Source organism: Castanea sativa, chromosome 5 (genome assembly GCF_040712315.1).
Source record: "Castanea sativa cultivar Marrone di Chiusa Pesio chromosome 5, ASM4071231v1".
Taxonomy (NCBI): domain Eukaryota; kingdom Viridiplantae; phylum Streptophyta; class Magnoliopsida; order Fagales; family Fagaceae; genus Castanea; species Castanea sativa.
In genome coordinates this window covers 38,413,369-38,426,828 of record NC_134017.1, presented here as the reverse complement: position 1 = coordinate 38,426,828, position 13,460 = coordinate 38,413,369, and the positions used below count along the sequence as shown (strand labels likewise).

The following is a 13,460-nucleotide window of genomic DNA, read 5'->3' as shown; positions in this document are numbered from 1 at the left end:
GTTAAGACTTAAGACTTATAACAGAATGTCATAACTAAGATAACCAAAGGAAACAAGATCGTCTCAATTTTTTGACTTCAACTGCAGAGATTTTATTTCCTGACTCTCATATTATAAAAAATATTATGTTATTTAAAATAATTGAAACGCAGAGATTTTATTTGAGTATTTCTTTCGTGGTTAAGATTTTATTTCCTAACTCTTACATTATAAAAAATTTTAAATGGTAAATGGTGTGGCACTAAATAAGCCTTAAGATATACAACAATTGATCTGAATCAATCACATTGATCTATTTCAAATGGAGAAGATCATACCACTAACTGGAAATAAGCATGAAGCAAGTTTGATCTTAAGCCATGAAAGCACAATAACAACTGATGATAAAGAAATGTAGAAAGCAAGGGTCGTGACTCTGGTACTTGAAATATGAGTTAATTGAACACTGATTATGGAGTTCAATTTCTCCTTCCGTTAATGTGTTTTTCTTTTCCCTTGAGTTAAATTTCTTGTTCCCCCCCTTTTTTTGGGTATGTGATGGTGAACCCAGGATATGATATCATGAAAACTTGCTTGCCTACGACATCTTTAGAGAGCCATTTGTAAAAGATTTGCCTCCACAGAGCCGGTTCTATAGATCTTTCACCACCTCACTTTTGGAAGGGAGATCCAGCCACCATATTGCTGAGCAAATTTTAAATGGTTCTCAAATGGATCCACCATTGATATCACCTTATTATTAGACCAACTAAACAATAAATATGATCCACATAATCTCTAAGATCATTGCCAAATAAAGAGAGACTATATCTAAAGTAATGCATGTTAGTTGTGCTCCATGGTCAATCCAGGTCACATCAGAAGCATGCTAGCTAACTCACAGAAATCAATTTATGCATTGAACAAGAAAAATCATATAGTTCATGTTACAAGTAAAAAGGACATCTATGAGGAAAAGACATTCTGAGAAGCTTCTTTATAGGCAACCTCCAAGCTATACAAGCATGTACAATGTGCTAGATACAATTTATGAACCCTTCAAATTAGACTATCTCAACTTCACCAGCCAGCCCATAATAATGCAGGCTGGGTTCTTCCGATCAGAAGCGGGAAGGAAGCACTGCAATTCTAACTAATCTAAATGTGCCGAATATATTCGGTCCTTATGTAAGCAAGAGAGAAGAGAACTACACAGAGAGACCACAAAAGATGGTGGGCTTAGGGTTTAGGCCATGCTAATCACCTTAGGTGAGAATCATAAGTGTCAAAAAGAGAATCGGGAACAATTAATGGTAACTTATCTATATACAGGAACAGCCTTCTAAGATTCTCCCTTGTCACTGTTGCCATGTCAACGATGTCCTTGCTGTCTGTGAATACCCAGAGATCACCTGAATTCACTCTCTTAAGACTATCCCGACAAAAGGGACAGGACTGTGATCTTGATCGCCTGCAATTGGTTGCAACAGATTATTACTTTTATCCATAAGGGTAAATACATTATAAAATAAACATAGATTTATAGCCTGGAACAATAGAAGATAAAGCTAGATTACTCCCCAACACATGAGAGCACATAGCTACACAACCCAGGAAGCGCACTACATGCACGTAAACAGATAAACAATCAATTACAACCTGAAAGTAATCTGGTGACAAAATGCAGCCTTGTAGCACCATCGACATTACTTACACAGCAAAGGCATTCTTTTTTTTTTTTTTTTCTTTTCTTTTTCTTTTTTTGTGGCAATTTGCAGTCTAATGCATTTCAATTACAAGTTTAAAAATCTTTTTTAGAAAAATGTATGAGAATTACCTGAAGCACAAATGAATTATTTGAAGATATATAAGGACATCATAGGGTAGACGTGTTAAATTTCCCAGATCATTTCCATCAACTAGCAAGATGTTTTTTGGGCCCAGATGCAACAGCACTAGAGATCATAGAATCATTTTCCTCTAACAAAACAATAGGCTTAATTGTGACTAGACCACAATGGTTACATCTACTTCTTTTTCAATTCAAAAACAGGTTATACACAACATGGTTGCATGTGAGGTTTGAGACTTCACAAAATTCAGGCGGAATGAAAATGGATCTCTGAATCTATTTCACTGACAATCAAAGATAAAATAATTCAAACAAAAACTTCATGAGCATCACCCTAATAGAAGTTGCCTGGTTGAATCTGCTACAATCCATTAGAATAACGACTTAAGCTCATAGAGTAGCATATCATTATAAGATGCACCAACTCTTGTAGAAATAACTTTACATTCCCTTTCTGCAATATTCAGAAATCTAATCTTAAAAGTACTCTTCAAACTTGGGTGAGATTTGACACCTCTAAAATGAAATATGGGAATGATCTAATCCAGTGTTTGCGCTTGGCAACATTAACTAATTGATTGTTGCTGGCAGAAGGAAACAACCAAAAGTAGACATGAACTTGCAATAGAACATCAAACATAACAAAAGGACAACACAGATGAACTTTCAAGTAATCAAATCCAATCCAAAACGCCACATGGAAGAATTAAAAGTTCCCATCCCAAGTTATGGCACCTCTTCCATGGGACACTTTCCCCTTTGAATGATAGCTTCTCAGCTAACAAGCCATTCCCATAATCAACAGCAGTTCTTCCCATGAATTATTCAACTTCAACTCTAGGTACCATATACAGAAGGAAAAAAATTCAATGAGTCCACGGGTCCAACACAATAATCGCCCATAAGATGATACCAAGTTTTATACTCCCAACATAATCATGGTGCACCATAAATCCTAGAAGGAAATTGTATGAGCTTAGGATAAGAATAACTGTTTACAGAATCAATTGTTTTAAAGTTCCCTTGATCATTATTAAAAATGGACCTGATTTGCATCCCAAGCCATTAAAATTCATAAGCCACAATGCCTCATCCAAGTTTAAAGTACACAAAAAATATTAGAGCTTCAATAAATATTTACAGAAAGATATCCTGCACTACTGCACCAGTCAACAACTAATATACCTTACACTACAAATTACATTCATTAGCCCATTGTCATCTACCTTTTCCTAACCCAAATAATGTTTATGATTCTGCATATTGATATTCACCCAAAAAAGAAAAAAAGGATGATTCTGCATACTTCTATCTCATGTAAAGTAATCTAAAAAAAGCCTAGTTTCACATGTATCAAGATATGTAATTGTACCTCAATCATACAAATTTTTTTGCTTGTAACTGATAAGTTGCTAGCGTAACTTCACCATAACTTTTGTAGTGTAAGGTATATTAATTAGTGATGTGTCGTGTTTTTCAGTAAACATTAGAAACACAAATGCATTACTAAAATGAGACCAATCAATCAATCAATGAGAAAAGAGGGCCTTCACTAGACCTTGATGATCTAGTATTAGGTGCCAAACAATCCAACATCCATGAAACATCCAATGCATCCTTAATTAATTTTATTTGTAGGCATTGAACAGTATCTACTGGGTAGACATCAGAAAGAAGAATCACAGAGCAAACCAACTAAATAGTTGACCATTTCCAGTTCAAGAACTCACGGGAAAAAAAAAGCTTTAGAGAGAGGCGGAAGTACCATTCTCGGTAACATTTCAAGCACATGGCATGGTTGCAGTTGGGCAATACAATCTTGCTATTCATTTCCATGCATATTCCACATTCTTCCTCTCTTTCAATATCTACATCGGAACGCAGCCTATGTTCCTCGTCATCCCTCCTTCGATACCTCTCCATGCATACTGCTTTCTGCTTTTTATCTTCTGTATCAGAAACACCTCTTTGAAGTTGCAATATAGAGGGATAAATTACCGCTGGCCGCAACAGGTTTTAGACATTAGCAAGATAGTAGGGAATAAACTACACAAGTTGACAACTCTAAACCCAAAATTCCAAGTATGCTGAACTCAGGACATTACCATAAAACTCTCTTATGCTTGCTTTTCTTTCATGGGTAGACATGGTGGTTGTGCCATCCACGTAAACCTGAAGCATAAGGTACATTGATTAGGTCAGCCATATCCATGATTGGAAATGAATCAAGACCGCAAAGAAGAAAAAAAAATCCTACGTAAAGAAACACAATCACAACCTTGTAAATTAGGATTCTTAAGAGTCCTAGGGCCGCTGCAAGGTTACAATCTGTCCATTGGACCAGAAAGAGGAATATGTGTGCAGCTGGACTATATGACATTCTCATCTGAAGGCAGGCACCATCATATTCCCTTGGACAATCTGAGGCACTGCATTTCGCATTGAAAGATAAGAATTTAAACAGAAAATTAAAAATAAGATTATCAGATTAAGCTAGTAGCCTCCTGAAGTACATTAGAAAGCAGGAAATCATAAAATACATCAATTAAAGAAATAAAGAACTTTCCAAATAATATTATGTCTTTAACATCTAAAACATTGCAAATTCTTAGGTAAATTAGATTCATCATTGTTTACACACATGGAATAAATCACTCCAAAAAAAAAAACAAAAACAAAAAAACAAACAAACAAACAAACAAAAAGACTAAAAAAAATCATTGTAGGAGACGGGGACAGAACAATCCTTAACCTGAACCCATTAGTCATATATTAGTTTTAAGTACATCCAAATCATTGAGACAGCTCCTCCTCAATAAGACGTAACTATTGCCCACGTGGGCTTTAAGGCACAATGTATCAAGATAAGGATAAGGCCTAGAAATACATATTGTATCAATATCCAAAAGGAGGCACACACAAGAAAAAGGTGTTTCAATATTTACACCCCCCCCAAAAAAAAAAAAAAAGTTACCTAGGAATTATCTTACCCACCCAAAGAATTGAAATGGAATCCCAATTCAGAGACCAACATAGTATAATCAGAACGAAACCCATTAGTAACAAGGAAAATTTGAGCAAGATTGACCTATAGGAAAGGGGGTAAAAAATGGAAAACCCACTTTAACAACGAGGTAAAAAAGTGAACAAACAAACAAAGTTGCAGAGATGAAAATCAAGGATGCCTTAGCAGTTCCGTGCGAGTGTGTCTCGGAGAAAGAGAGAGAGAGGGAGTTAGAATTGTAAGAACTAAATCCACCCAAAAAATAAACCCAAGCGTTTTCCTTTTTAAGATAGATATGTATATATAATGTAAGCTGTATTATGAGAAGTACTTTGATGTTAATAAAATACCAAAAGAGGAAACAAAATCAAAAACTGAAAACACCCATAAAAAAAAAAAAAACATAATCTACAACAAAAGTGAAAGACCAGAAAATCCAACAATACAAAAATCTCACATTTCAGAAAAAACACACACACAGAGAATAAAAGAGGAAACATTAGCACAAAAACAAGCAGAGAAATGAAAAATGAGAGAGAGACCCTTATGAACTTACAGAGTATTAGCGTGTTGAATATCAGCCTCGAGAACTTTGAGAGAGTCCTTGAAAGACTTTCTCATGGTAGCCACATACATCTCCAAATTTATTTTTCACTCACTCACTCACACAAACAACAATAAATAAAAAAGTAAAAACCCAATTCTTAAATTCCCCAAATTTGAAACCCCCAAAAAGGCCAGACTTCGTGCGAGTATGAGTATGGCTCTCTCTCTCTCTCACAGACTCAAAGTAAGAAAAGGAACAGTGAGGTTGTTTGTTCCTTTTTTTGGGTTTCTTTTTCAGTGCTGGGGTTGGGGGGTCCTTCAAGTTGCTTCTATTCTGTTCTTGAAAGCGAAGCTGGAGTCATGTACAGGACACGTGGAATTCGCAGAGTTATCGTGGACGTGGAGCTTAGCGCCTTAAATTAATTTAATTGATATATATATGACTGTTCAAATTTTACATCATATCTTATATTAGGTTTTAGGTTTTCAATTTTGTCAATTAAATCTAAACATATGAATTTTTTTCAATTTTAAGTTTCTATTTTATTTTTATATTAAAAGATAGAATGTTTTCTACTTTATTTTGGACAATAATGAAGTAGATAAAATGAAATGAAACATATAAAAGATAAAAGAAACAGATAAAAAAAAAAAATCTTTGATAACTCTCTAGGTTTCATATGATTTATCAATTTGACAACCATTAAATATGTAAGGAAAATATTTGCTTTAAACTTTAAAACGAGTAAGTAATGGATATAGGTTTCATGTTAAAATGATGATTTAATTAGTCTGAAATTTTAGTCAACAAAATTAAAACTTGATAATAAAAAAACATAATATATATAGGATTTAGTTTAATTACAAAATTGGTTGTAACTTTAGGTTACAACCTTACTTAATATTTTTTTAGTGGAGGAAAATTTTGACAAATCTACTATTGGATTACATCTTTTTCTTATATTCTCCGTGCTTGCAAAATTTATAAAAAATTAAAGATCAATAGCTATATCATCAATAAATTGTTTAAATTGCAAATTTGTAATTTAAAATTATGCCTAAAATATAAGTTTATGGATAATATAGTAAATAATATTCGATTTATACAAAATTTAACATGTGTATTAAGAGTGTAAAGAATATGCAATTCAACAGTTATATTTTCAAAATATGAAATAATGCTTATTTTATTAAGTAAAATTGTAACCTTAGGTTATAACTAATTTTGTAACTAAACTTTGACTATATATATATATATATATAGAGAGAGAGAGAGAGAGAATAATTGTAGTGGAAACTTCCCATAAAAATTATTTATTTGGTTATTAAAGACAAAAAGGAAGAAGGATTTGCTGAATATATTATTTCATTTTTGTTTGGGTAATAAGTGTTGAGTACTAAAAAATAGTTTTCTATCTTTTAATTAAAAAAAATTCCACAAAAGAAGGTACTAAAAAATAATTAAAAAAAAAAAAAAAACTATTAAGGCTAAGGCTTCAAAGAAATGCACGAATGTGATAGAGCATAGAGGGCGTGACCGTGAGTGTGCGTGATGCACTCTCTAATCTATTATTATGTGATCTGTGAGTGTGACTCAGTTTGTTTTTCTTTAAAGTGTGTGCTTTTTAATTTGTCTCCCACTTTTTCCTCTTCCTACGGTGGCTTTTGTTCCACGCAGACGCAGTATTGTCTATTGTGTTGATCATTACACATCCCCCCTCATTCACCTTCATCTTATTTTCTGCTAATTCTAATTGCCTACCATTCTTTTTATTTTTTGGTTTCTATGATTATTGATTTGCTCAAAATGTTTTTGCCCTGCCAACAATTAATAAGTTGAGTAATTGTATTTGTACAAACCACCGAATTTTTAGTACCAACGTTTCCTGAAATAATTTACAAGTTTTGTTTAAGTGTAATCATAGTGAGTGCATTCTTACATTTTCTTATTAATAAAAATAATTATAAAAAAAAAAAAAACAAGTTATATGATTTGACTTTTGAGGTTTAAGTAAAATGAATGGGCAAAGAATACGTACTTGAAACTTTTTTTTTAAGGAAAATTCATAGTTGAAACTTGAAACTGAGAGTCCCCAATATCTTAATTTTTGGGGTTAAATAAATGCAAAGAGATCTCTTATAGTATATTAGTATCAGACTAATCAGCATTCAGCAAAGTAAAAAGGTATCAGACTAATCAGCAAAAAAAGAAAAAAAAAATTAGTATCAGACTATTTGTATCATTATCAAACACAATGCTATACTTACATTTGACTTTTTAAACACTGTAGTACATAAAATAATTCAATTGACCATTTCATAAAATTAAACATCACTTTTATTAGGCATGAAATGATCTAAACGTATTGTATCAGCCAAAACACAACTACCGATTCTTGCTTAACACAGGTCTAGTTAATTATTTTTATCTAATAAAAATGACAATTCTAATAAAATAGTTAATTGCTTTATTTTAAGGGTTTAATTTAGCTTATCTCTAGTACTTTTTTTTAATTGAAATCTCATTTTGTTTTAATGAAAGGTTGTCACGCCACCCATTAACTAAATAAAATATAGAGATTAAAACACACTATCACTTAATATTGTATATTTAAAACAAATAGACATGTCTTGTTAAAAAAATAGAGGTAAACCAAACCCTTATTTCAAATATCATAAATATTTAAAAAGTCAATCTTACAATACAAAGGTGTGATGAAGTGAGCCGTATTTGTTACAAAATCAATTAGAAAACATCTGTTATGGGAAATAGATACTCATCGAAATATACTGTTCACTTGTTCTTATAAGTGCCATAACAAATAGCAACAAAAACATACGTAGGTATGTATGTATCTGTTCACATTTATTTTCTTTTTTATCATATTGCATCTATGCAAGCTCTTTCTTTTCTTTTTTTGGTTGTATTTTGAGCTATTTTCCTATTTAGTTAGGAGTTACTCTTGTGTTTTTATATAAAGTCTATAAAAATGTGCTAAGTGCGGGGAAAGAAGTTTTTTTTTTTTTTTTTTAAAAAAAACAATATATTTGTATGTTGTAATAATAGTTTGGCTAAATTACAAATTAAATCCTCTAACTATCGTTTCAATTATTTCAGTCATCTAACTTTAGCAGTTATTCAATGTACTCTTTCTATTTAAACTGTCCTGTTTGTCATCCAAAAAATGAGGTCATTTTTATATTTTTTGAGTTTATTAAATTAAAAAATACCCAAAAAATTAATACTAATTTATAATTAAAAATTGCAATTCATTTATTTTATTATCAAATATCAGGCAATCTTTATACGTAGTGACTTAACGGTAAAAAGAAAGACAGAAAAAAAAGAAAAAAGATTCATTCCACTGGAGAGAATGAGAATTGCGTAGTGAAGAGAGTTGACAGAATCGCAGGTTTTTGGGTCTATAAGTTGGGAATCGGAGGTGGGGTTTTGGGAGAGTAAGTGAAGGACTAGCTCTTTATATCAGATTTGACATTTTGTTGGCGATCTTCTTCTTCCATTATTACACTGGGTTTTGAAGGGAATTGTGAATTTATTTTTATTTTTATTTTATAAAATTTAGCTACAAGATTAGGCTACAAACCTCACTCAATATTTTTTTATTGGAGATGAATTTTGACAAATTCACCATTAGATTAAATCTTCTTTTTATATCTTTCATGCTTGAATTTTTTTTTTAAATTAAAGATCAATAGTTATTTCATTAATAAATTGTTTAAATTACAAATTTTTGTAATTTAAAATTATGCATAAAATATAAGTTTATAAATCGTATGGTAAATAATATTTGATTGACACAAAACTTGACATGTACATTAAGAGCGTAAAGAACATACAATTCAACGACTAAATTTTTAAAATAAATAACAATGTTTATTTTATTAAGTAAAGTTGTAGCCTTAGGCTACAACCAATTTTATAGCTAAATTTTATCCCCTTTTTTTTCTCTCAATTTTGTGAACAGTGAGAAGTGAGGAGATGATAGTTTTTGCTTTTTTTTTTTTTTTTAAAAAATATGGGAGCAGGAATGAGAAGGTACTTTCTAAAATGGGGTTTTTGATAAGTTTAGTGTCTGTTTGGCCAGTTTATTTTTTGCCAACTTATTTTACTATTCAGCTTATTTTTGCTACTTTTTATGGGTCCTAATGATGCCAAAATCGTCAATTGAATGGGTTCGTCCAGATGGGTCAGCATGGGTTCGTCCTTGAGACTTGTTGGGTTAAAAACAAAGTTCTCCCTGTCTGGTCACCAATGTGGTGCTGGCCACAGAGTCTCCAATGATAAAGTCAGTCAATGGATCTTTCAATAATAAAGAGAACTTATTGGTGGGAATAAGTATAAGTATATGCCTCTACCTTTTTTGGGATTTGACAGGTTTGTATATATAGGCTTTCTTGAGTAGCCACTATCCTCCTTAAATGGTGAATTCAAGCCTGCTTGGGTAACACCTCAGGTCTTTACTTGGTCTTTATGAGGGCTCCAATGGTCTCCTTACTAATATGTAACCGCTGGGGCATTGAATGATGGCTTTTATGGTGTCCGGTCCTTGTCTAGGTTGGCTTTCCTCGGACGAGAGTAATTATTCTGTCTATTAGGGTAATTATTCTGGGGTGGTATTCGATGTCGAACTTGCTAAGTTCAATTGCCTATTGCACCATTCTTCCTACAGCTTTGGGTTTGTTCATTGCCTTCCTTATAGGTTGATCCATCATTACCAAAATAGGGTTTGCCTGGAAGTAGGAGCGCAACTTACGAAAGGCTACGATCAGAGCGAATGCAATCTTTTCGATTCATGGGTATTTTGCCTCAGCTCCTTGAAAGGCTTGGTTGACATAGTAGACTGCGAGTTATGTTCTATTCTCTTCTCGAATCAAGGCTGCACTCATGGTTGTGGCTAATACCGCTAAATACAAATACAGGTTTTCTCCATCTTTCAACGGACTCAGGAGTGGTGGGTTGCTCAAGTAGTGTTTCATCTCTTGGAATGCTTTCTCGCATTCCTCTGTCCAGGCAAAGGCCTGCTTCAAAGTCTTGAAGAAGGAAACGCATTTGTCCATCGCTTTAGAGACGAACCAGTTAAGGGCTACTATCCTTCCAGTTAACTTTTGAACTTCCTTCATTGTTTTTGGTGATATCATCTCTAATATGGCTCATATTTTTCTAGGTTTGCTTCTATCCCCCTCTGGGACACCATGAACCCCATGAACATTTCGGATGCAACCCCAAAGGCGCACTTGCTAGAGTTCAAGTTCATCTAGTACCGTTTGAAGGTCTCGAAGGTTTTCTTGAGGTCATCCAGATGTATGGCTTCCTCCTTGCTCTTGAGGATCATATCTTCTACGTACACCTCCATGTTCCTCCAGATTTGTTCAATGAACATCTTGTTGACTAACCTCTGGTAGGTCACTCCTACGTTTTTTAGTCTGAAGGGCATCACCTTATAACAGTAGCCCTTGGATGGTGATGAAGACGGTCTTCTCTTGATCTTTCTCCGACATCTTAATTTGGTTGTACTCGGAAAACAAGTCCATGAATGTCAGGAGCCTATGCCCAGCTGTGGAGTCCATGAGTTGGTTTATTCTAGACAAGGGGAAACTATTTTTGTGAAAACTTTATTCAGGTCTATGAAGTCCATGCACATTCTTTATTTTCCGTTCGCTTTCTTCACTAGGACAATGTTAGCCAGCCAATCCGGGTAATAGACTTCTCTAATGAAACCTGCAGATAACAACTTGCTCACCTCGTTCATGATGGCCTTGTTTCATTTAGGGGCAAATACCCGTTGTTTCCGTTGGACGGGTTTCCTCTCGGGATCCACATTCAAGTGGTGTTGGATCACTTCGGTTGCTATGCCTAGCATATCTTCGTGACTCCATGCAAAGACGTCTAAGTTGCTTTTTAAGAACTTAACCATCTTCTCCTTCATCTGGACACTCAAGTCTGTCCCTATCTTTGTATTCTTTGACGGTTCTCCGTCAACTAGCTCCACGATTTCCAAGGCTTCCACTTTCTCTTCCTCCTTTTCCTTGATCACCCATGTGTGGTTTTCTTTAGCTGCTAGAATTGCTTGGTAGCACTCTCTGGCCAGTACTTGATCTCCTTTTACTACGCCCACACCATATTCTATTGGGAACTTTACCTTTAGGCAATATGTGGAGGTTGCTACCTTCCAGCAGTTGAGTGTGGGCCTCCCAATAATTACATTATACGAGGATGAGCAATCCACAACCAGGAAGTCCAGCTGATGAGTTACCTGTTAGGGGTGAGTCCCCACTATGATCGTCAGTGCTACTATCCCCTTTGGATACACCCAGTCTCCGTTGAAATTGATGAAGGGGGATTCAAAAGGCCGTAGTCTCTTGGGATCTACTTTCAGTTGCTGGAAAGCTGAGAAATATATGGCATCTGCAGAACTGTCATTGTCTATGAGGATCCGCCTATGTTAAACCCTTTTATCATAAGCGTGATGACTAAAGGGTCATCATGCGGCTGCTTCACGCCCTTGGCATCTTCTTAAAAAAACTAGATGTCAGTTTCTATCCTTCTCCTTTGCTTTAGGGGCAGTAACCTATGGACGTTGTTCACCTACCTCTGCTGTGACTTCTTGAGGGACTTGAAAGATCCTCCTGCGAACGATCCTCCAGTTATCACTTTTATTTCTCCTATTGTGTTCTGTGGACAATTAAATGGCTTTGCCTCGTCTCTAGAAGCAACCCTATGTCTCTCATCGTCGTCATCTCTTGGTCAATTAGATTCCCCTTTCTTCATGAATTTCTAAAGCTTTCCTTTTTGGATAAGTTCTTTAATCTGCTCCTTTAGGTCTCTGCAGTCTTCAGTGTAATGGTCATGGTCCTTGTGGAAGTGGCAGTACTTTTTCTTCTCTCACACGCTCAGTGATGAGTGCAGCGACTTCGGCCATTCAAGGTGATGGTCGTTTTTTATCTACATCAAAATTTTGTCAACGGGCATAACCAAGGGGGTAAATTTTACCGTTCGGGGCGTTTTGTCGTCCCTCCGCTTGGTCCCGTTAGTCTTCTGACAGTCCCCTCTATCTCTTTTTCGTCCCCTACAGTTGTCTCTCTTTCCCTCCCTCTCAGTGGGCCTATCTCGTCACCTATCGCCGCCAGGGCATCTTTGGCGTTCATGTATTTCTGAGCTTTCAACAACATTTTTGCCATTGTCTTCAGAGGGCTTTTCGCGAGTGCAACCACAAACTCTCTGGATTTTAGCCCAACTTTGAAGGTGGTTAACTGTACTTTATCGTCCGCTTCGTCAATTTCCAGGATTTCTCTAGTGAAACATTTCACATACGACCGCAGGGTCTCCTTTTCCCCTTGCTTTATGGTGAGTAGGTGATCTGCATGCCTTTTTGGGCGCTGTCTGCCGACAAAGTGGCGTACAAACAAGTTGTCTAGTTGTTCGAAGTTGTCAATGGACGATGTTGCTAGCTTGCTAAACCACACTTGCACTGCTCCCTTGAGAGTGGTAGGGAATGAACGACATAGTATCTCGTTCGGGGGCTGTTGCAAACTCAAAGTCGTTTTAAAGGTGGTGATGTGATCCAACGGATCTTTCAAACCATCAAACGATTCGAGCTACGGAAGGCGAAACTTCGGGGGCATGGGGCACTCCAGGACCTTTGTTGTGAAAGGCGAGTCCGTCCTTCTGACCATTCCGTTTAAATTTCGGTCTGTTTTCTCCTTTATTGCACTCCTCAACTCGTCCATCTCTTTCCTCATCTCCCTGAGGAGGTCTAAGTTTGCTTCCTTAGGGGTATTTGGTCGTCGGTGATCGTTCCTCCTGTGGCTGTCTTCATCGTCATTCCAATTAGTCCCAGAGTGACTCTCCTCCTGTTGAAGTTGCAACCTCATCTCCTGGTTCTATTGTGTAAGCTCCTCTACGCTGGCCGTGAGTGTTTGGATCTGCAGGGCTACTGCTGAAGAATCTTGTGGCGTGCTGGACTCCATTTGAACTTTAGGATTGAATGGAACTGTACTCTCAGACTAAAGTACGAAATTATCATTTCCCATAGACAGCGCCAAACTGATGATGCCAAA

The 13,460-nt window shown here is 35.5% G+C and overlaps 1 protein-coding gene across 1 annotated transcript; it reads right to left on the bottom strand.

Annotated features, from left to right (window-relative positions):
- Positions 1 to 871: 871 nt before the first annotated feature.
- Positions 872 to 5,712, bottom strand: LOC142637466 (E3 ubiquitin-protein ligase AIRP2-like). The gene is made up of 5 exons (XM_075811738.1): positions 5,392 to 5,712; positions 4,110 to 4,260; positions 3,937 to 4,003; positions 3,597 to 3,831; positions 872 to 1,450 (listed from the first exon to the last, which is right to left on the bottom strand). Exons 1-5 carry the CDS (start codon positions 5,469 to 5,471, stop codon positions 1,240 to 1,242), a joined length of 744 nt encoding a protein of 247 aa, XP_075667853.1. The 5' UTR covers positions 5,472 to 5,712; the 3' UTR covers positions 872 to 1,239.
- Positions 5,713 to 13,460: the final 7,748 nt, after the last annotated feature.

What these genes read in the sequence shown, in the direction of transcription:
- LOC142637466 (XM_075811738.1), bottom strand. Translation starts at nt 5,471, where the DNA reads ATGTATGTGGCTACCATGAGAAAGTCTTTCAAGGACTCTCTCAAAGTT. An exon ending in ATTCAACACGCTAATACTCT is followed by an intron (nt 4,261 to 5,391) that starts GTAAGTTCATAA and finishes TGCGAAATGCAG; the next exon opens with TGCCTCAGATTGTCCAAGGG. An exon ending in AAGCATAAGAGAGTTTTATG is followed by an intron (nt 3,832 to 3,936) that starts GTAATGTCCTGA and finishes TGTTGCGGCCAG; the next exon opens with CGGTAATTTATCCCTCTATA.